The sequence below is a fragment of the Mobula birostris genome, chromosome 11, assembly GCF_030028105.1.
Source record: "Mobula birostris isolate sMobBir1 chromosome 11, sMobBir1.hap1, whole genome shotgun sequence".
Classification (NCBI taxonomy): domain Eukaryota; kingdom Metazoa; phylum Chordata; class Chondrichthyes; order Myliobatiformes; family Myliobatidae; genus Mobula; species Mobula birostris.
This window is the reverse complement of record NC_092380.1, coordinates 48,028,891-48,052,706: the sequence shown is the minus strand read 5'-3', so window position 1 is coordinate 48,052,706 and position 23,816 is coordinate 48,028,891. Positions and strand designations below refer to the sequence as shown.

General features: G+C 43.5%; 1 protein-coding gene across 1 annotated transcript in view; it reads left to right on the top strand.

Annotated features, from left to right (window-relative positions):
• pamr1b (peptidase domain containing associated with muscle regeneration 1b) overlaps positions 1-23,816 on the top strand; it is a 201,082-nt gene that overhangs the window by 155,064 nt on the left and 22,202 nt on the right. Inside the window, exons 8-10 of the mRNA XM_072272190.1 lie at positions 12,387-12,599; positions 13,793-13,999; positions 21,137-21,349. Coding sequence (XP_072128291.1) covers positions 12,387-12,599; positions 13,793-13,999; positions 21,137-21,349 — 633 coding nt within the window. The remainder of the gene's footprint in view (positions 1-12,386; positions 12,600-13,792; positions 14,000-21,136; positions 21,350-23,816) is intronic.

The following is a 23,816-nucleotide window of genomic DNA, read 5'->3' as shown; positions in this document are numbered from 1 at the left end:
TAGAATTTAAAGTGATGAACAACTGGCTGGAGGTGCTCACTGCGCCAAGCAGCATTGGTGGTGGAGTGGAACAGCCTGCGTTTGGTTGATACGCTGCATCAGGACGTGGTGACTTTGCTGCAGCAGACTGTCTGTTTAAAAAAGGATCTAGTTCCAGTATTGGAAACCGTGAAACCAAATGCTCTGCTGTAATAACTCATCTGGCTTCCCACCGCCCTTCAGAGAAGCTACTCTGCTGCCTTTCCCCGGTATGCATTATAAAGCAGCCATCCACGTGCTTGACCCAGGGGGACGGAAAAGTGCTGGCAATATCTGTACTATATGATTGAGTGAATAAAATTCCCTTCCTTCTCATACTTTTCTGCTTCTCAAGATTATGACAAGGGCCTGGAGCTTGAAGCTGACGAAGCAGCAGACTCCAAGAAACCTGATACACAGCATTCTGAAATTCCTTCAGGGCAGAACAGGCACCGGGAGTCTTACTTTAATTTGTTCGTGATTATCTTTATCATATTTCACTTGTCACTATCCCTGACACTGGATACAGTCCGAGTGTGTGTACCTGGGTTGCACATTGGAGACCCTAGTTACATCATAATCATACACCACGGAGACTGGCTGTTGAATCCATTCACTCCATACTTACTTACTGCCCCTTAAGCTGCTGGCGTTTAGGACAGCAGTGAAGGTGCTCCATCTCTGTTGGTCCATACCGTCACACACAGATACAAAGGGATTCTTCATTGCTGTTTCCATAACTATTTTTTTTGACCTGTCAGTGTTGTGACCCCTGAGCTGAACCCCCAAACCTGCAGGGCCAAGGGACCACTCTTAGTCTGGCCTCTATCCTTTTACCTGTTTGGCATGGGTGACCCTACCAAGCGCCCTGACTCCAGACAACGGGTCACTGAGGCATGTAAGTTTCCAAGCCCTGCGACAAGGTGTGGTCCTTTTGGAGGGTCCACTTCATGCCGACCATCAACCACCCATTTACTCAAATCCAATGCTACTCTCCCCATGTTCCCATTAACTACTCCCCTCCAAACGAAGCACTAGGAACAATTCACAGTGGCCAATTAACCTTCTAACTTGCATGTCTTTGGGGTGTCAGAGGGAATTAGAGTGCTCAGGGGAAACTCAAGTAGTCACAGAGAGGAGATGCAAACTCCACATAACAGCACCCGGGGACAAGATTGAACCCAGGTGACTGGAGCCATGGGGCAGCGACTGCGTGAGATCCCCTTTGTGTTATCAGTGACAGGCTTTGTCACTCAGTTTGCTTTGACCAGGAACCCTGAAGTCATCAAAATGTCTTTAATCTCCTGCCACATTCCTTCCAGTAAATTGTTGCAAGCTGGCACAAGTCTGCATGTCTTGTAGATGAGTAAGTTGTAATTCTGAGAATTGGTTTGTTATTGTCATATGTACTGAGGAAGAGAGAAAAATTTAGTTTTGCATGCCACTCATGCAGAATCTTTCATTACATCAGTACATTGAGGTAGTACAAGGCAAACAGTAACAAAGCACTGAATCAAATATACAGTTAGATTAGATTAGATTATGAGAACACTCAGTCCTCTTTTATTGTCATTTAGAAATGTGTGCATGCATTAAGAGATGATACAATGTTTCTCTGGCGTGATATCACAGAAAACAGGACAAACCAAAGACTAACACTGACAGAAACACATAATTATAACATATAGTTACAGCAGTGCAAAACAATACCATAATTTGATGAAGAGCAGACCATAGGCATGGTAAAAAAAAGTCTCAAAGTCCCCGAGTCGATCGACTCTTGAGTTCCCGATAGCAGGCAGCAAAAGGGAGAAACTCCCTGCCATAAACCTCCAGGCACCGTCAACTTGCCGATACCTTGGAAGCAGCCGACCCCAGCCAACACTGAGTCCATCCGTCCGAAAACTTTGAGCCTCCGACCAGCTACTCCGATACGCCTCCCGAGTGCCATCCTCTGCCGAGCGCCTTCAACCTCGCCCTGGCTGCTGAAACACGCAAATCCGAGGATTTCGGGGCCTTCTGCTCCGGAGATTCCGGTTACCACACAGTAGCAGCAGCAGCGAAGCGGGCATTTCAGAAGTTTTCCAGATGTTCCTCTGTACTCTCACGGCCATCTCCATTAAATCAGAATTGTGTACAGTCCCCTACTTGACAGATTACAGATATCATCACCAGAGAGGCCACGCACGCTGCCGTTGCGCTGCCATCTTCTCCTCCTGAGAAAGTGTATTGTAGACAGACAATAAGGTGCAAGCTATAATGAGTTAGGTTGCAAGGTCCAAACTCCATTTTATCGTACCCGGAAACTGTTCCATAGTCTTATATGGATAGAAGCTTTCCTCGAGTTTAGTGGTACCGGGGTGGTGGAAGAGGGAGTGTCCAACGTTGCGGACTTTGATCATGTTAGCTGCCTCACTGAGGCACGGTCAGCTGTAGAGAGCCCATGGAGGGGAGGCTGGTCCTGTGGTGTGCTGAGCTGTGTTCACAATCCTCTGCAGATTCTTGTGGTCTCGGGCAGAGAGTTTGTCGTACCCAAGCTGTGTCGCATCCAGATAGGGTGCATCTGTGAAAATTGGTGAAAATCAGTGGAGACATTTGGTTTGATGCCCACTTTCAATCATCCAGCTTTTAGGCATGACTACACCATCATTAAGATCATCTGGACTCTTATTTTGTTCTGAGTGGCAAGTTGTCAACATGACATAACATGATCAGAGAAACTGGCAACCTGTACAAAACGTAATGCCATAACACCCCTGCCAGAGCCAAAAGTAATTATGCAGAGTATCTAATAAAAGTAAAACCGGAGCCTGTGATTTCAGATAGTAGTGTGTTCTTTTATGACGAATCTCAGTTACTCACTGCCAGTCCTCTGTGCTGTATGGCAAGGTATGGATGGGATTATTCAACTGTGGTAGCATCAAATCCCAACTGTATGCTAATTCCAGAGAGGTTCATCTTGTCATGTATGGCTAATATTTTCAGATCTGTAACCTCTGGAGTAAAGAGAATGAGAGGATGATCTTACTGAAACACATGAGACCCTAGGGGGCATGGCAGGTGTTAAAATGGTTCCACTTGTTACGAATCCTTGAATGAGAGGACATCACTACAAGATAAGGGGCAGACATTTAAAACTATGGAGCACAGAAATTTCTTCTGCGGTGATGAATCTCTGGAATTCTCAATTCCAGAGGGTTGTGGAGACTGAATAATTAGGTATATTTAAAGGAAAAATAAATTTGGGAAGGATTGAAAGACTAAGGGCCATATGGAATTTGCATAGAAAAGGACTTGAGGCCTGAGATAGATTAGCCATGATTATATTGAATGGCCGGCAGGCTAAGGAGCTGAGTGGCCTAATCATAGAGCACTGCAGCCCAGAAACAGGCCCTTCAACCCGTCTACTCTTTTCTGACCGTATCTTCTGCTAGTTCCATCTGCATGCACCTGTACCATAGCTCTCCATATCCCTCTCGTCCATGTACCTACCTAAGCTACTCTTAATCATTACAATTGAACCCACACCTAGCACTTTCTCTAGCACCCGTTCCACACTCACACCACCCTCTGAGCGAAGAAAATCTCCTTCATACTGCCCTTAAATATATCACCTTTCACACTGAACCTATAACCTTTAATTCTGCTCTCACCTAACCTGAAGGGATAAAGACTGCATGCATTAACCCGATCTGTTCCCCTCCTAACTTTGCATACCTTGATATGATCTCCCCTCATCCTTCTGCACTCCAAGGAGTAAATTCTTAACCTATTCAGCATTTTCCTGTAGTTCAGTCCTCAAGTTCAGGTAACATCCTTGTTAAATTTCCTCTGCACTTTTTAAAGTTTATTGATATCTTTCCTGTAAGTAGATGACCAGAACTGCACACAGAACTACCCTACTTTCTTGCCCTACATATACACGCAGTAGCCACTTTATTAGGGACACCTGCATATCTACTCATTAATGCAAACATCTAATCAGCCAATCATGTGTCAGCAACTCAATGCATAAAAGCATGCCGGCATGGTCAAGAGGTTCAGTTGTTGTTCAAACCAAACATCAGAATGGGGAAGAAATGTGATCGAAGTGACTTTGACCGTGGCATGATTGTTGATGTCAGATGGTGTGGTTTGAGTATCTCAGAAACGTGAAAATCTCCTGGGGAAAACAGATCTTGAACTTATAGAGAGTGGTGCGAGAAACAAAAAGACATCCAGTGACCGGCAGTTTTGTGGGTAAAAATGAGAAAGGTCAGAAGAGAATGGCCAGACTGGTTCATGCTGAAAGGAGGGCATCAGTAACTCAAATAAGCACATGTTACAACAGTGATGTGCAGAAAAGCATCTCTGGATTCACAACATGTCAAACCTGGAAGAGGATGGGCTACAGCAGCAGAAGATCACAGACGTGCACACTCAGTGGTGGGATAACTGGGATCTTCACTGGTGTAGTGAAAGGGTAGAATCTAGGTCCAATGTGCGTGAGTACATAATAGTCATGATCCTGGTGTCCAAATCCCAGTTGTGGCGGCCAAACTGTGCTGCTGCTGTAAGCTTTTGGGCAGAGTCTTCTTTTACCCTGGGCATGCATGATGTGTCTTCAAAATTTACAACATAGTGGTGAGGAGGGGGGTGGATGGTAGAGTATTTTGTCCTTATTTACTAAATGTGAACATTAGCAATGCCTTCACGATTATTTTGCTTGCAAGTTTGTTTTTTAACGGCTCCTATGGAGCTGACTTTGGAAAACATTTGGACACAGCTGGTCGAGACATCGCCCACGAGTGAAGTGAGCAGAAACACGGAGGGATGCCATTGCTGGACTCTGATAGGTAATGGAGGTAAGACTAGAAACCATTAGGGCAGAGGCGACCGGCTGATAGAATCAGAACCAGATTGGAGAGCTGTTGCAACATTAGAGTCATTGGGCACTACAACACAGAAACAGATCATTTGGCCCATCTAGTTGGTGTCAACATCTGTCTAGTCCCATCGACCTGCACCCAGTCTGCAGCCCCCCATATCCTCTCATCCATGTACCTATCCAAACTTCTCTTTAATGTTACAATTGAACCCACATCCATCTCTACTGCCTGCAGCTCGTTCCACACATGCACCACCATCCATACTTTTGTACACTGTCACATTCCCCGTGACGGGGATAAAGAAACCAGCAGAAATAGAAACCACTTTGGAGTCTTGAATTGCTATAAACTACTAATATTTATTAGTAACTATGCAATACAGTAATATCAATGTAAATAAATCTCACAGGTTAGCAATAATTATATATAAAAGTAAGTGCGGAATATATATGTATGAAAAACCAAGCTTCTTTAAGTCTAGGGGTAAAAAGATACAGTCTTACGATGTTGAGTAGAGTTCAGTTCAGTTCAGTTCGTGGTATTTAGTTGAGTAGTGATGGAGAGAGAGAGAGAGAGAGTGAGTTAAGTCTTCAGGTGAGTTGTTGCCGTTGATCTTCTCGTCGTCCACCGAAATCCTTTACAAGTCACCGACCGTGACTTTAACCAGGGGAACTGGTCTTCTGTGGTGGAGCTATCACCCAGGCGAGGGTGGACACATAGACAACTCCCCACCAGTCAACCCCTTCTTCACGGATGGAATAGCAATTTGGATCGGTCCGTCTGATCGATCCTCCAAAACTCACTTTCTCCGCAGGCACAACAATGCTCATTCAGTGTCCGGATCATGTGTCTGAGGTCTGTATCATCTGACCTCCCATTTATTTCACCAGGCTGAGCATCACCTGTCATTCAAAGAGTCCCTCCTTCCTTTGTCTGTAAAAGAATGCGAGCAGGCAACAAGTCCTTGGAAGTAACATCAATAACGTCCTGTGAGTCACCATAGCAACTTTCAAGCTGCTCAGTTTTTATCTCCGAAGTAAAACTCCAAAGTTAACTCCCATGTCAGTCCAACCGTCAATCTTCATCTCTCTCTCTCCTTTCCAAACAAACCATCAATGATGAATGTCTCTCTTCAAACAGTTAATAGGGGCACTCCTGGATCCCCTCACGCTCTCCTTCCTCAGGAAAACAAAAAATTGTCAAAGACGATTTTTTTAAATGTCCATCACAGGGTTTTAAACAATACAGGGAAAAAACATCAGATGACAAAGCAAAAATAGTTACAGTTTCCAACTTAACATCAGGATAACTAATCAGCTATAACATTGTCAGTACCTTTCACATGTTTGATTTTTAAGTCACCTTCCTGCAATATCAGACTCCAATTTAACAACCTTCTATTCTTATCCTTCATCTTAGTTAGAAACATCAACGGATTATAACCCATGTAAACCACAAGTGATCTCGGAGCAACAGAAAAGTTTTGAGGTCTCTGATCATAGGCCTCAACATGTTGTAAAGCCAGAATAAGTGCTAGTAATTCCTTTTCAACAGTTGAATAATTTTTCTGGTGTACATTAAATTTCTTTGAGAAATAAGCTACTGGATGTCCAATGTCATCCACTCCCTTCTGTAACAGTATTGCCCCAGCAGCTTTGTCACTAACACCTGTTGTTATAGAAAATGGCTTTGAAAAGTTAGGTGCTTTGAGCACAGGATGATAACACAGGATGGGTTCCAGATGTTCAAATGCCTCCTGGCAAAGGTCACTCCATTCAAATCTTTCACTCTTCCCCAGGAGTTTTGTTAGGGGGAGAGCCATGTCAGCAAAGTTCTTACAGAATTTTCTATAATACCCAACCATTCCTAAAAACCTTCTCAAAGCTTTCTTGTCGGTCAGAACAGGAACTTCAGCAATAGCTTGAAGCTTGGCCTGTACAGGAGCCAGCTGGCCTTGGCCCACCACATACCCCAGATATGTAACTGTGGCATGGCCAAACTCACTTTTAGCGAGGTTCACTGTAAGAGTGGCCTTGGAAGGTCTGTCAAACCGTTTTTCTACCGCTGCAATATGCTCTTCCCACATGTCATTCCAGACCACTAGGTCATCAATATAGGCCTCTGTGTTTCCTAGATCCCTAATCACCGAACTGATCATTCTTTGAAATGTTTCTGGAGGATTTTTCATCCCGAAGGGCAAAACATTGTATTCATACAGTCCAGACAATGTCACAAATGCTGATATCTCTTTAACCCTCTCTGTTAAAGGAACACCCCGGTATCCTTTTAACAAGTCAATCTTAATAAGATATTTAGCCTTCCCCACTCTATCAATACAGTCATCCATTCTCTTTCTTTGTTCTTTCTTGTTTCTAATTCCTTGTTCAACCCTTTTACTTTCCTCAAAGCTCACTCTGTGAAGATACCATTTCATAAGTTGGGCTAAATTCATAATGACGCGATGCACTGCACCTCTGCACCATTTCAAAACACCAATTAGTCCTTTTACTTGTTTTTTTGGCCTTGGGTCCAAATGATGGACCTTATCAGTAATATTTTCCAAAACAATGGAATGCTGACATTTTGGTGAGTCTAGATTCAGTGGGCAAACATGCCTTTCCATTCCATTATCAGATTTCATGATTCCATTTTGTTCTACAACAATTCTCCCAGCTGCAATTCTAGTAAACAAGTGTCTAATTTTGACTCGACCATTTTGTAAACGTTCCTTGGCAAAGTCACAAAGCTTACTAAATCCCTTCCAGAGTTCTCTGAGTAGGGTCAAAGGTCCTTTTGGCCTGTAGCTGAACACAGGTTCCAACAAATTACCCTTCACTGCCTTCTGAATCAAATCACCACCACTAAATAAGAAGAGGGGAACCCCCTTGTTCCCATTTTCCTCATTTCTCACACAATGACATCCACCTAAAGGCATACTGTAAGCCATGTTTAAAATTTCAGCCTTGTAACCTTCCAGAACCACCACGGGACTTGCAGGCACTGTGGCAGGTCTCTGTCTCCTCATCAACACCCCATCTTTAAGGTAATGTCCCACTGACTCTCTCTGAACCTCCTCTCCTGTGAGAGCCACATTCCAGAATCTCGCCTCTGTTCCTCGATACATTCCTTTTTCAATAAAGACAAACCTTTCTTATACACCTTACTCTTATCCATTGTACTACCGTCTAAGTCCTGCGGAAATCTGGAAGGTAGAAAAGTCTGTGACACATCATAATAATTTAAACCTTTGGTTTTTCTATCGCAGGTCTCAATAGCAACTTTGCTCATCAGCTGAGTTGCTGAAACACTCTTATCTTGGAGAGCTGTCAACATGCCTCCATTGTTTACCAAATTCTGTATCATCATTAGGCTGATCAGAATCATGTATACATTATGAAAGAGACCAAGCAAACTACCCATCTGATTACGACCTATACTTCGACTTGTATCCATAGCAGCTTCTACTCCAAAACCACAACAATTATTCTTCCTCTCCATAACATCACCCTGAATAACAGCATGATCTTGCAGGTGCTCACTTCCAAATGTCCAAACAAAATCCAACAAACTAGCGCATCCTGTCTCAGCAGGCCTTTGTCCTGCAAGCAGGGTCAAAGGTCGCGCAACCAAACCAACCTTTTCCATCACTTTATCCAAAAGTCCAGGAACAGCACTTTTCCCATTACTTCCAGCAACATTGACCTCACCAGCTTTTAAAACACGGTCTACTACAAATGACTGAGAATCCTCACATTCCACTGGTACCAAGGTTAACCCCTTATTCACTGAACCAAGTCCATCTGACACAAAAGGACTGCATTCCCTTTCAACCAAGTCAGACACCACAGACCTTAACTGACTTTCAACACAAGGTTCAGTAGCCTGTGAATCCACAGGTACTTCAATAACCTGAACACAGGCAATCAGGACAGCTGCCTCTTCTAGGCCTTCATCAGTAGTCCCAGTTTCAAATTCCAGGATACCCTGATCCTCCCAGCTACTCTCTGACAAACTCCCTTCTCGAGTAAACTCAACCTTGTGGGTTAAAACTTCTTTGTCTGCTTTCTTAACAGACCCCCTCAGGGTAGCGGCCTCCTCTGCATCTGGGCACGCCCCTACCCCATCAGGAACACAACTTTTAAATTCATCACGCGACACAAGCCCTTCCGAGCTGTAAAAATCATCAGGGTCTGACACTAAACCTCTTTGCTGCAACCTCTCCCTTTTAAACTGTCTCTGCTTTTCCGCCACGTGATCTTCACGTTGCCATTTCTCCCACTTGAGCTGTCTCTGTCTTTCTGCCTCTTCTCTCTGTTTTGCTGCTTCTGCTCTCTGTTTCTGCGCCTTTCTAGCCTCACGGACCCACCTCTTTTCTGTGGCCTCAGCATCTCTCTTGAGCTGTTTTAATTTCAATTCATGCTCCCTCTTTAATATTTCCAACAGAAGCTGAAGCTCATCCTCAGTAGGTTCACCTTCCACGAACAACTCTAACGCCTCCTCATCAAATGTTCCCTTAGCTACATAAGGCTGGGCTATTATCATCTGCATCTGAATTTTCCTCATTTTAGTGGTCACCTTTAGTTTTAACTTTTGAGTAATTCCCACAGCACAACCCTTGTAGCATCCTCCAATGCCTCAGGGGTTGGTTCCAACATAAACTTACTAACTTCAAACTCCATTTCTGCTGATATTCCACACGACCAAATCACAAGGAAATTTCCCCAATCAATAAAAACCAGCCTCCCGACCAATTTGTTCATATCGCGGATGCAGGCCCCAATTTATGTCGCGTACCCCGTGACGGGGATAAAGAAACCAGCAGAAATAGAAACCACTTTGGAGTCTCATATTCCTATAAACTAATAATATTTATTAGTAACTACAAAATACAGTAATATCAATGTAAATAAATCACACAGGTTAGCAATAATTATATATAGAAGTAAGTGTGGAATATATATGTATGAAAAACCAAGCTTCTTTAAGTCTAGGGGTAAAAAGATACAGTCTTACGATGTTGAGTAAAGTTCAGTTCAGTTCGTGGTATTTAGTTGAGTAGTGATGGAGAGAGAGAGAGAGAGAGTGAGTTGAGTCTTCAAGTGAGCTGTTGCCGTAGATCTTCTCATTGTCCTCCGAAATCCCTCATCAGTCACCGACTGTGACTTTAACCAGGGGGACCGGTTTTCCTGTGGTGGAGCTATCATCCCGGCAAGGGTGGTGGACACATAGACAACTCCCTACCAGTCAACCTCTTCTTCACCGCTGGAATAGCAATTTGGATCGATCCCCCTGATCGATCCTCCAAAACCCACTTTCTCTGCGGGCACAACAATGCTCATTCAGTGTCCAGATCATGTGTCTGAGGTCTGTATCATCTGACCTCCCATTTATTTCACCAGGCTGAGCATCACCTGTCATTCAAAGAGTCCCTCCTTCCTTTGTCTGTAAAGGAATGCGAGCAGGCAACAAGTCCTTGGAAGTAACATCAATAACGTCCTGTTAGTCACCATAGCAACCTTCGAGCTGCTCAGTTTTTATCTCCGAAGTAAAACTCCAAAGTTAACTCCCATGTCAGTCCAACCGTCAATCTTCATCTCTCTCTCTCCTTTCCAAACAAACCATCAATGATGAATGTCTCTCTTCAAACAGTTAATAGGGGCACTCCTGGATCCCCTCACAACACTTCTATACATCTCCATTTGTTCACCTGCACTCCAGGGGAAAAAGAGTCCTAATTTATTCAATCTTTCCATATAACTCAGGTCTTCAAGCCCCGGCAGCATCCTTATAAATGTTCTCTGCACTCTTTCTGGTAGATGAACAAAACATAACACAAAGCTCCAAAATTGGCCCCACTGACACCTTACATATCTCCTAGCTATATCCCAACTCTTGTACTCATAGCTTTGATTTATGAAGGATATTTCTAGATGTCTAGGTCCTCGTAGTCATAGAACACTATAGCACACAAACAGCCCCTTCGGTTCATCTAATCCATGTCTAACTATTAATCTACCTAGTCTCATCGATTTACACCTGGCCTCCAGATCCCTTCATCTGTGTACCTATCCCAAATCTCTCCTAAATGTTAAAATTAAACCTACATCGACCACTTGCACTGGCATCTCGATCCACATTCTCACCACCCTTTCAGTGAAGAATTTCCCCCTCACATTCCCCTTAAACATTTCACCTTTCACCCTTAACCCATGACCTCTAGTTGTAGTCTCATCCAAATTCAGTGGAAAAAGCCTACTTGTATTTACCCTATGTATGTCTCTCATAATTTTGTATACCTCTATCAAATCTTCCCTCAGTCTTCTATGTTTCAGGGAATTAAATGCTAACCTATTTAATAATCTTTCCCTATAACTCAGGTCCTCAAGTCCCAGCAACATCCTAGTAAATTTGCTCCGCACTGTTTCAATCTTATTTACATCCTTCCTGCAGGTTGGTGACCAAATCTGATCACAATACTCCAAATTAGGCCTCACCAATGTCTTATACAATTTCAACATAACATCACAACTCCTTTACCCAATACATGGATTTATGAAACCTACCCTGGTTGGTCCTCCCAACGTGCAACACCTCACAATTGTCTGCATTGAATTCCATTGGCCATTTTTCCAGCTGGTCCAGATCTTGCTGCAAGTTTTGATTGTCTTCCTTTCCGTCCCCACGTTGCTTATCTTGGTTTCATGTGCAAAGTTGCTGATCCAGTTTACCACATTATCATCCAGATCATTGATAAAGATGATAAACAACAATGGACCCAGCTTTGATCCCTGTGGCACACCACTCATCACATGGCTCCAGCTAAAGAGGCAACAATCCACTACCACTCCCTGGTTTCTCCCACAAAGCCAATCTTGAATGCCAAGTGTAGCGACTAGAACTTCCTTACCAGCAACCCAGGCAGGACCTTGTCAAAGGCCTTGCTAAAGTCCATGTAAATACAGATGCAAGATGTCCATTTAAGATTTCCCCCACCTCTTTCGGCTTCATGCGTAGATTACCACTCTGATCTTCCAGAGAACTAATTTTGTCCCCTGCTATCCTCTTGCTCTTAATATATCTAGAATCGCTGAGGATTTTCCTTCACCTTGTCTGATAGAGAAAACTCCTGCATGCATTTACCCTATCTACACTGCTGTGGCTTACGATAATAAGAATCTAAGAATTAGGAAGAGTAGGAGAGCACTTGGCCCCTTTGTGCCCTTCTATCTAACATAGCATGGCTGATTTTCACACCTGCACCGTTTTCCTGCCTTAAATCAATGTTGGTTGATTCACTTACTTTATGGTATGTCCCAGTGGTTGGACAGAGTCAGTCCTGTACAAATGCACCATATTCTTTTCCAGTTCATTATCTTTCTTCCCAATACAAGTGTCTGTTGCATCTATACAAAAGGTCCACTATTAAGAGATTGCCCACAGCCTCGGGTTCTCTGTGAAATTCAGTCATCTTTTTTTTCACTACATTACTTTGCTCTTTAGTTCCAGAGAGCAGACGCTGTGCTGACCCTGGTGCACCAGTCAACGGGCATCGACGAATTCTCCCAGGAAGCGGGTACCTGCACCAGGGCTACGCTACCGCGGGGACCATCGTGGAGTTCACCTGCAACTCTTTGTTTGTTCTGAGTGGTAGTCCACGGGCAAGCTGTCAGCAAGACGGGACATGGTCAGAGAAGCAGGCAACCTGTAAGAAAGGTAACGCCACAACACCCTTCCACGGTCAAAAATACCTGAAACACATGGAGTCCCCCTTCCACTTTCAGTGTGGATATCTCGGAGCCTGTGATCTCAAATACCAGAGTGTTTTGTGATAAATCTTAGTCACCTGTAACAAAAATATTCTTTGTTTTTCCTGATTCAGCAGCAAGAGGTATTCACAAACACAGGACGCACTACATATATGTTAAATGTAATAAGAAGTTACTTTATTAGAGTCATAAAAAAACAGAAAGAAAGAAGAATACTTAATACAATGAAAGACAAGGACAGAGTAATACTTATCAGCCAATCAATAATTTGAATCATATAATTCCAGAGGGAGCATGTGATGCTCAACAGCCTTTTTTACAGTCTCCCACTGCCCCTCCCCTTCTCCCTCTCCTTCTCTTAGTGCTGGTCACAGCCCAGGATTCTGATTTGCACAAAGCTGCCCCCTTTATGCCTCTCAAAAACTGAACTTAACTCTTATCCCAGTTACTTTTCCATCCCCCTCTGGTACCAGCCTGTACTGTCTTATTTCTTGGCCTAGGCACGTACCAAAAAAACAAGATCACCAGGTTTGCAAAAAGGCATTCCTCCACCAGTATCTAATCTCAGGAATGTGCATTCAAGTATATCTTCAAGGTATTACCACATTCCAAGCTGACCTTATTTTGCCTGACAAACAGCAATTTGAGTTACGCAGTGGCAAAGGAGTCCACTGATTCCTCTAGGCCATTCTGATCCAGGTTTTGCTAGGTCTAGTTCAGGCTACCTTGGGCTTTTACACAGGCTCAGCATAAGAATCAGGTTTATTATCACCATCTTACATGATGTGAAATTTGTTGTTTTGCAGCAGCAGTACAGTGCAAAGACATAAATTACTAGAAATTACAAAATAAATAATTATTACAAGAAAAAGGATAATGAGGGAGTGCTTATGGGTTCATGGACTGATTACCCCAATGTTTAGATGTTCTTGGGAAGGTATACTGTCTAGTTATAGCATGGTCTGGTAGTGTAATTCAAATGCGAAAGATGAGTGTAGGATTACTAATAAGTGGGTGCTTGGTAGTCAGCATGGAGTCAATGGGCTGAAGGGCCTGTTTCTGTTCAATTTGACTTTAGACCAAATGATGAAAGTTTTGCCAACTATCATTGCTTTATTACATTTCAAACTTCTGTTCCAGAGAGGAAGCATTGTGCCGTTCCTGGTGCAACACTGAACGGTCATTGGAGAATTCTCCCAGGTAGTGGCCACCTGCTCCATGGCTATGCCACCTTGGGCACCATTGTGCAGTTCACCTGCAATTATTCGTTTCTTCTGAGGGGCAGTCCGCAGGCAAGGTGCCAACAGGATGGGACATGGTCAGAAAAACAGCCAACCTGCAGGAAAGGTAACGCAGAGAGGTCTACTTATGCCACGCTCCTTGATTTAACGTGAGTGTATTAGCTTCGTATTTGCTTCTGTTGGAACCCACTGAGTAGTTACACTGGTGTCCCGTGATTCTTTACAACATAAAGAAGATATATTAACTTTGGAGGCAGCCCAAAAGTGATTCATTAGACTTGGATTATCAAATTGTGAGCAGCTGAAGAAATTAGATGTGTTCTTCGGAGTTTAGAAGTATGAAAAATGACCTTACTAAAACATATAAAATGCTGAGGGGACATGTCAGAATAGATGTCATATACTTCCATGAGTGGTGAGTCTTGGATGTGGGGGTATAGTCACAAGATAAAGGGGCAGGTGGTTCCTGAAGGTTGTCATAGCTGGAGGAGTGGAGGTAGTGGGGATAAGCTCCCAATACTATTAAATGCTCCCAGTGATTAGCACCTCCAAAGCCTATGCCAACCAAGGCCAGCTCCTGGCCCCCACATGTGGCTCAGCTACTAAACCAGGTGGAACTGTTTCTACTGACCAGAGAAGGGGCAAAGATGGTTTACTGGTGCCTTGAAAGCAGTCGTTTTGGGCAGATGGGGCTCGTCAGCCATGGTTGGCAGCTCATCTAGTAGGAGGATACCTCATCTCAAAGTTCTGCTACCTTGTGGCTATATCCACTCATGAGGAAGAAGTCAGGAATAAACCCGAAGGAAAAGGATATGGAGGACCAGGAGGTCAACACTGACTGTATAAATATGTTAGGGCCTTTAACGGGCAAGGAGGAGGAAGTGCTGGTCCTCCTAGTGAGTATTGAAGTGGATAAGTCCCCAGAGCCTAATGGAATTTACCCCAGTTATTGAAGGTGGCAAGAGAGAAGATTACTGGTCTTTAGACCACTACCTTTGTGTCCTCTCTAGCCACAAGTGAGATCCTGGAGGACTGGCAAGTGGCTAATGTTGTATCTCTTTTTAAGAAGGAAAAAAGGGAAAATCCTTGGAACTATAGACCACTAAGTATCTCGTCAGTTGTAGGGAAATAATTGGAGAAAATTCTTAGGGATAGGATATATGAGCATTTGGAAATGCATGGCCTAACTAGGGAGACCCAGCATGGCATTGTGTTTGGCAAGTAGTACCTTACCAACTTAATTGAATTTTTTGATGAGGTGATGAGAGACATTGATGAGGGTAGGGCAGTGGATGTTGTCTACATGGATTGTAGTAAGGTGTTTGACAAAGTCCCTCTTGGGAGGCTAGTCTAGAAGATTAAGACACATGGGATCTGCGGTGGATTGGTTATTTGGACTCAGAACTGGCTTACATAGAGAAGACAGAGGGTAGTGGTGAAGAGACTTATTCAAGCTGGAGGTCTGTAATTAGTGGAGTTCTGCAGGGATCTGTGCTGGGACTTCAGCTGTTTGTGATGTGTATAAATGACGTCGATGAAAATGTAGATGGGTGGGTTATTAAGTTTGTGGATGATACCAAGATTGGTGGAGTAGTGGAGAGTGTAGAAGACCGGCAAAGAATACAGGACAATATAGATCATTTGCAGATATGGGCAAAGAAATGGCAGGTGGAGTTTAACCCAGGTAAATATGAGGTGTTGCATCTCAATAGGAGAAATGCAAGGAGACAGTACACTGTTAAGGGCAAGATCCTTAACATTGTTGCTGAGCAGAGAGTTCTTGATCCAAGCTCATAGCTCCTTGAACTAGCCAATAAAGTTGTTAAGAAGGCTTATAGTATGCTTGCTGTTATTAGTCAAGACATTTTTTTTAGATTATGAAGACACACAATCCTCTTTTATCGTCATTTAGTAATGCATACATTAAGAAGAGATACAATATTTCCTCCGGTGTGATAACACAAAACACAGGACCAACCAAGACTGAAAAAACTAACAAAACCACATAATTGTAACATATAGTTACAACAGTGCAACAATACCATAACCTGATGAAAAACAGTCCATGGCACAATAAAAAGTTCAAAGTCTCTCAAATGTCCTACATGTCACGCAGACGGGAAAAGGAAGAAAAACTCTCTCTGCCATGCCTGACCACAGTCTGACTCTGAGTCATCCGAAAGCTTTGAGCCTCTGATCAGCTTTCCAACACCGAGTACCGAGCACCATCTCTATCCGAACGATTCAACCTCAATCTCGGTCGCCAACAGCAGGCAAAGCTTGGGATTTTGAGGCCTTCCCTCCAGAAGATTCCAATCGCACAGTAACAACAGCAGCGAACCTGTGTTTCAGAAATTTCTCCAGATATTCCTCTGTGCTTTCATGTCCGTCTCCATCAAATCAGAATTGACCACGGTCCCTATTTAACGGATACAATATCATTTTCACCGGAGGGCTGCGCGTGCGCGGTGTGCTGCTATCTCTCCTCCCGCCATTTGAGTCAAAAGTCAAGAGTTTATGTTGCAACTTTATAAAACTCTGGTTGGGCCACATCTGGAGTATTGCATACAGTTCTGGTCATCTCACTATAAGAAGGATGTTGAGGCTTTGGAGAGGGTGCAGAAGAGGTTCACCAGGAAGCTGCCTGGATTAAAGCGCATGTGCTATCATGAGATGCTGGATAAGCTTGGGTTGTTTTCTCTGGAACGGCAGAGGCTGAGGGGAGATCTGGTAGAGGTTTATAAGATTATGAGAGGCAGAGATAGAGTAGACAGGGAATATCTGTTTCCCAGTGTTGAAATATCCAATACCAGAGGGTATGCTTTGAAGGTGAAAGGGGGTAGGTTCAAAGGGGATGTGAGGGATAAGTTTTTTTTACTCAGGATGCCTGGAATGTGTTGCCTGGTATGGTGATAAAGGCAAATACATTAGAAGTTTTTAAGAGACGGGTGGTGTAGCCGCATCAGCACTGGACTTGGAGGTGTTTGGTCCTGAGTTTGAATCCGGCTGGGTCCCAGCCTGGGCAGCAGCAGTATCTGTGTGGAAGAAGAGCCTGGCAATCTACTTCCGTATCTTGCCACAGAAACCCTATGGACAACTTAACTATCAATAGTGTCACCGTGAGTCACTGACGATATATATGTGTGTGTGTGTGTGTGTTGTTCCTATTTTCTTATTTTTACTTGTAGAGGAAGGCTGCTGTGATTAGTGGAAGGTTGGTAGACCACGAAGTACAAATTTAACGTGTTGCAGAAGATACAGGATGATGTGATGAAATTTCTCTTATGTAGACAGTACTTGTGATTTAATATTCATTGCCTGTAATTGGGATAGAAATAGAATCCAGGTGCTTTCTATGAATTCACAGGAGTAGGTAATTTTCAGGGATACAGGGAAGGAGCAGGGAAAGTGGGACCAAGGTGATTATCTGCTAGGAACCAGCACAGATTTAATGGGCTGATGGGCCTCTCTCCCCACTGAAATTCTCTGATTCCATAACGTGTATTTCCTGTCATCAATCAGCTCACTCAGCTCCTGATGCTCTAAAGGTATTTCACAATGTCCAAGGCTCAAGAAGTGTGATGGAAACTCTCCACTGGTCTGGGTAGTGTCACCACCAGAGGCGGTGTGGTTTGGCATACAAGCTGGAGCCAGTGCTGCCCTCCTCTATTCACTCTCCAGGATGCTGTAGTTACAGCTATTGGCTGAGAAATGGCAGGTGGTGTTTAATCCAGGCAAATTTGAAGTATTGCACTTTGGGAGGTCACACGTAAGGGGAAATGCACAATTCATGGCAGAACCCTTAGCAAAGGGATCTTGGAGTCCAAGTCCACAGCTTCCTGAAAGTGGTAGCATAAATAGCAGTAAAGAAGGTATGCTCACCTTCATTGGTTGGGATATCGTGCGTAACAGGAAGGAAATTCTGTTGCAGCTATACAATGATTTGATTTGTCCACACTAGTGAAATTCTGGGAAGAGGGAGGACAAGAGGTTTTCCAGAACGCTGCTGAATGCATTACAAGGAGAGGCTGGACAAACTTGATTAGTTTTCGCTGGTACACTCAGGTCTGAGGGGAGACTTGGCAGAGACTTATAACGTTATGAGAGGCGTAAGGTTAAACAGTCAGAAGCTTATTTTACATGGTCATGTGACCCTGATCGGAAGTGGGGGGGCTAAGCAGGTGCTAACTTTGCCCAAGGGTGATCTGCAGACTAGTGGAGGGAATGAGCGCCTTACACCTCCTTTGGTAAAAATGCATTTCCACCCCGCCACCCCAGTTATATAGCGTAATGTACGAGATGACATGTATTTAAGGTGAGAGGCATAGCTTACAGGAGATGTGTGCAGTATATTCTCTTTACACAGAGAGTGCTGAATACATGGAACAGTCTGCAGGGGGAGTAACATAAGCAGTTATGATAGTGGCATTGAAGAGGTTTTTAGAGAGACGCATGAGTATGTAAGAAATGGGGGGTTATTGATCATGTGCAGGCAGAAGAGATTTGGTTTAATTTGTCATTCCGTTCCGTACAAACCTGATGGTTTGATGGGCCTGTTCTGTATTCTCTAAAGCTGCCTCATCGATTGACACTCCATCACCACTTTCATCACCGACTCTATCACCGTCTTCTGTCCCTCCACTAGCGTCGGCAGTGTGAACCAGCTACAAAATACCATGTCAGTTATTTGCCCAAGCTATTCCTACAGCTGCTGCCGAAGCTGTAGCCTCTCCCAGCCGGCTGGACAAGGACAGTGGGAAAAGGAGCTCCATCACCTGCAGGTTCTTCTGCTGTCGGAATAGCCTGGGCAAATATCTGCTGTCACACACCATTTTATCCTGGAACTGTATTGCCAGTCTTTCATTGTCATCGGGTCTCCCTCCCCAGCAGCAGCTTCACCAGAAGGTCTATAGTAATTCTACAAGGTCAACGATGCATCGGCTATAAATTCTGGCCTTGAAGGTGATGTCCACATTCTGGAAGTGTATCATAAAGAAATCTCTAACCAGTTTCATCTACTATTGCTATAAAGATCAAACATGAAGTCTTCAGGATGAAGATAGCAATGGATGTTTGACTGTCAGAAAAGGGTTCCCATCCAGGATATTTTAAAAATGAATGCAGCTGATGTTAAATGAAAACTAGGCAAACTGGTGCTTACATTCCTGTTAGATTTCAACCCCGATGAAACTGCTGTTCACAATCCTAACCTCGGGTAAGGTCTGTGTGGAATTTGGAAATTCTTTCTATGACCATGCAGCTCCCTGGTTTCCTCCCACATCTCAAAGGTGTGGAGGTTGTTAAGCTAAATGGCCACTGTTAATTGCCTCCAACGGGTAGGTGAGGGGTAGAATCTGAGGAACAGTGGGTGGGGATGTGTGAAAAATAAGAGTGGCTTTAATGCAGGGTTAGAATAAATGGGTGAACATCAGAAGATAAGAAATAGGAACAGGAGTCAGCCACCTGGCCTGTCGAGCCTGCTTCACTATTCAATAAGATCATGGCTGAACTAGCTATGGTCTCAGCTCCACACACCTACCTTCTCCCAATAACCCTCGACTCTCCTGCTAGGCACAAATCTAACTCTGTCTTCGATACATTTAATGAGGTAGGCTCTACTGCTTCCCTGGCAGAGAATGCCACAGATTCACTATACAGAAAAGCAGGTTCTCCTCATCGCTGTCCTAAATCTTGAGACTATGTCCCCTATTTCTTGTGCCACATGCAACCGGAATCAACTTTCCTGCCTCTATCTTATCTACCTCTTTCATAATTGTATATGTTTCTGTAAGATCCCCTCTCATTCATCTGAATTCCAGCTAACCTCCTCATCTCTAGAATCAATCTGGTGGACCTCTGCTGTACCACCTCCAAAGCCAGTATATCCTTCCTCAAGTAGTGAGACCAGAACTGCACGTGTTACCACGTATAGATGCACCGTAACCTCCCTGCTGTTAAATTGAATACCTCCAGCAATTAAGGCCTACATTCTGTTAGCCTTCCTGATAACCAGTTGCACCTTCAGCAGGGTGTTTGATGATTGATGCAAACTCATTGGGCTTAAGGCCTTGTGTCTGTGCTGTATTCTTAATGATTCTACTCTCACTTTTCATTGAAACTGTCTAACCTTGATGTATCTCCAGCAGATGCTGAAATAATCTGCAGATGCTGGGGTCAAAGCAACACTCACAACATGCTGGAAGAATCTCAGCAGGTCGGGCAGCATCCGTGGAAAAGATCGGTTGACGTTTCGGGTCGGAACCCTCCATCCTGACGAAGGGTTCCGGCCCGAAACGTCGACCAATCTTTCCACAGATGCTGTCCGACCTGCTGTATCTCCAGCAGATGCTTTCATGGTGTGTTACTGGGACAAGTGTTGTCCTGCATCCCAATACCAACACTGAGGATCTGTAGAGATATTACATGGATGACATGATATTACAGTTCTTTTGGACACTTATAATACAGCATTGCCTCAGTTGTGTTCGAGAAGACTTCAGTATGGTTGCAGTGTTGAGATTTAACTGGAGGAAAATGCTAATGATCAACTATTTAAAAAAAAACTGCTTATTACCTGTGGGCCCACATGATTAATGTGGCAGCAGTTATCACTGGTCCCTCTAAGCTGCATGGGTGCGCGGCTGCACGGTAACTGAAATGCCTCTGTGCACATAACCTTTGCTGCCACGCAGCTGGAATTGCCTCTTATATAGTGTTAATATAATTCTGAAATGTTGTTAATATATTTGTGAAACACCCTGTAATTAATTGTGTTAATGAACATAATCCATACATGTTTATTATTAAGAAAATACACAACCTTTACTTTGAAACATTTTCGACCTTCGATGTATTTACGTTGTCAGTGTTTCAAGTTACAACACTGTTAAAAATTGTAACAATGAATCCCAATGGAAGTCAGCAATTCATTGTTAATAAACCGTTGGCCCACTGAACACCAAAGTCGTCGAAGTTTAAAAACCTGCAAGATGAGAACAATTTTCTTTGTTGTACTGTATTTATTACACCCTTCAATTAATAAATGAAAACAAAAGAGTGTGATTTTTCCATTTTCATTCTAAATATTCATGGTAGGCATATCCCAAAAAACATTTAAAGTGTCGCGCAGTTTTCAGGCCATTTAAAAATGTCCTACTCAGTGCAATGGCTGGTCCGTGCAGCTGTAAAACAAATAGAGAGAACATTGGCTGTTAATCACTGCTATGGTTGCTTTTGTGTTTAGTTCCAGAGGTGAAGCACTGCAGCGACCCTGGTGTACCAATGCATGGGCATCGAAAAATTATCTCAGGAAGTGGGAAAATGCACCAGGGGTATGCCACCTTGGGCACCATTGTGCGCTTTACCTGCAATTACTCATTTGTTCTGAGTGGCAGCCCACAGATAACATGCCAAAAAGACGGGACATGGACGGAAACACGGCCAAGGTGTATTAAAGGTAACTCAGTATGCCCTGTTTTGTGTTCAGTGCTGTATAACATGTTATAGGTCGAAAACTAGTTGTTGTGTGAAATGCTTAACTGTTGAAGACTAACTGTAAGATTCATTGAGTAGGAATTTTGATATTGGGTGTCTGATTGTTGGAGCAAGATGCTGGGACAACCTTTGGACTAAATTTTACACATTGGTCCAAGAATTCACTGATAGGAACAGGGTGGAGAGGTAAGTTTTTGGAGGAAATTAACTGGGGCCCTGATAAAGTAGACCTATGTTTCCACTCCTCTTCGAACATTGTTGCCATGGTGATCATCCCAAATTTAACCTCAAATATTGTGGGAAGAAAAGGTTTAGAAGGAAGTAGGTAAGGAAATAAAGCTGAGTCCTGGTGAAGTAATGGATTACGTTGTCAAATGCTGTTGCTGGGGTCCTGTGACTAATTCAGCTTTGAACATCAAGGAAATCTGTAGAAGCTGGAAATCTGAATTAAAAGTAGAAAATGATTTGTTGTTTTTTATTGCTTCTACTTTGGTGATTCATATTATTAGTGCGGAGTAATTTTATATTCAAAATTAAGGAAAATGAAATGATCACACTGTGACTCTAACATTCAGAGGGTGGTGGAGACGTGGAAGGAGCAAGCAGAGGGAAGAGATAGAGACAGGTACATTTACAAGGCCTTAAAGACATTTCTACAGGTTCATGGACAGGAAAGATTTAGAGGCAAATAGGCTAAATGCAGAAAAATGGGAGTAGCTCACTTTGATTGGCTTGGATGAGCTGGGCCACAGGATCTGTTTCCAGGCTCTATGATTCTAAAAAAACTTTAATGTAATTTATTAAAATAGCAAAAATTAACATCTAGCATTCCCACAGTAAGTTACCATCTGCCTTGATTACATTGTACAACTCCATCTACATCGCCCAGTTAAGTAAAATATATGTAAATAAGATACCAGAGGAAATTCCTTCCCACACTGTCTGATCAAAGTTATCTGCCAACACTGAATTAGAAGGTTTTGACATAGTATAGAATTAGAGATATAGCAATTTGTACAACACACAACTCTCATATTATTCCACAGGGGAAACATTCCCTGAAACACCAGGCTCTGTGAAAACGTAGTTATTTTAGAAATCGTGCTGCATTTTACTAGGTGCCTGCTGTAGGCAGGTGTAACGTGAGGAAGAACAGACCAATTTAATCAGTCCCTCGCCAGACTAATTCATGATATGCTCACAACAAGTGAATCAAGAACAGAGAGTGGAATTGATCAGACCCGATGTAACCACTTTGTCGAGCATTTCTGCCCAGTCGCCTAAAGCAGGTTTCCTAGTGGCCAGTCATCTTAATTCCTATCCCATTCCCATTCCGTCATGATGGTCCTTGGCCTCCTCTTTTGCCAGGATGGAGGAACAACACTTCATATTCTATCGAGGTAGCTTCCAACCTGATGGCAAGTTACCTTCTGGTAAAAAAAATTCCCTGCCCCTTTTCGCTTCTTCTATTTCCCACCTGCCTATCACCTCCCCCAGTGCCCCCTCTTTCTTCCCCATCTCACATGGTCCACTCTCCTCTCCTATCAGATTCCTTCTTCTCTAGTCCTTTACCTTTCCCACCCAGCTGGCTTCACTTAACACCTCCTAGCTAATCCTCCTCCCCACCCCGCCCCGACACTTTTGTTCTTGTGTCTTCTCCCTTCCTTTCCAGTCCTGAAGAAGAGCCTCAGTCTGAAATGTCGACTGCTTGTTCATTTCCATAGATGCTGCTCGACCGCCGAGTTCCTCCAGCATTTTGTGTGTGTTGCCCTAGGTAAAACTGTACCACCGAATTGTTTTCACACCAGATGAGGTTTTAACACTGGTTAGAACCACATTTGACGTGTTCTCTACAGTCCTAGTCACCACTCTGTTCGGAAGCATGAGATTGTGCCAGAGAAGGTGCAACAGAGATTCACCAGGAATGTGCCTGGATTGAGGGACTTTAGTTTTGGAGGGAGATTGGTTAGGCTGGTCTTGTTTTCCCTGGCTTAAAGAGGCTGAGGTATAGATAGAGTTATATGGGCATGGATAGGGTAGAGAGCCAGCATCTCTTTTCCATGATAGGGACAGGAGTCTAAATTGAGAGGGGAGGTTTTTAAAAGGAATTTGTGGGGAAGTGTTTTTACAGAGAAGAGTGGTTGGTTGGCACCAGGTACTCACTGCCAGAGGAGGATGTGGAATCAGATGCGATCTCCAGGTTTAAGGAGATTTTCAGACAGGTACTTAAAACGGCACGGCAGAATAGAACATGGCCGTAGTGTGGGGAAATAGATTAGAGTAGATAGGCAAACTAGCCAGCACAGATATCGTGGGCAGAAGGGCCAGTTTCTGTGTTGTACAACTCTATGAGGAGGAAATTTTCCTCTGAGGATCTGCCTTTCGTAGAGTTATAAGATACAGAAGCAGGCTCTTTAGCCCATCAAGTT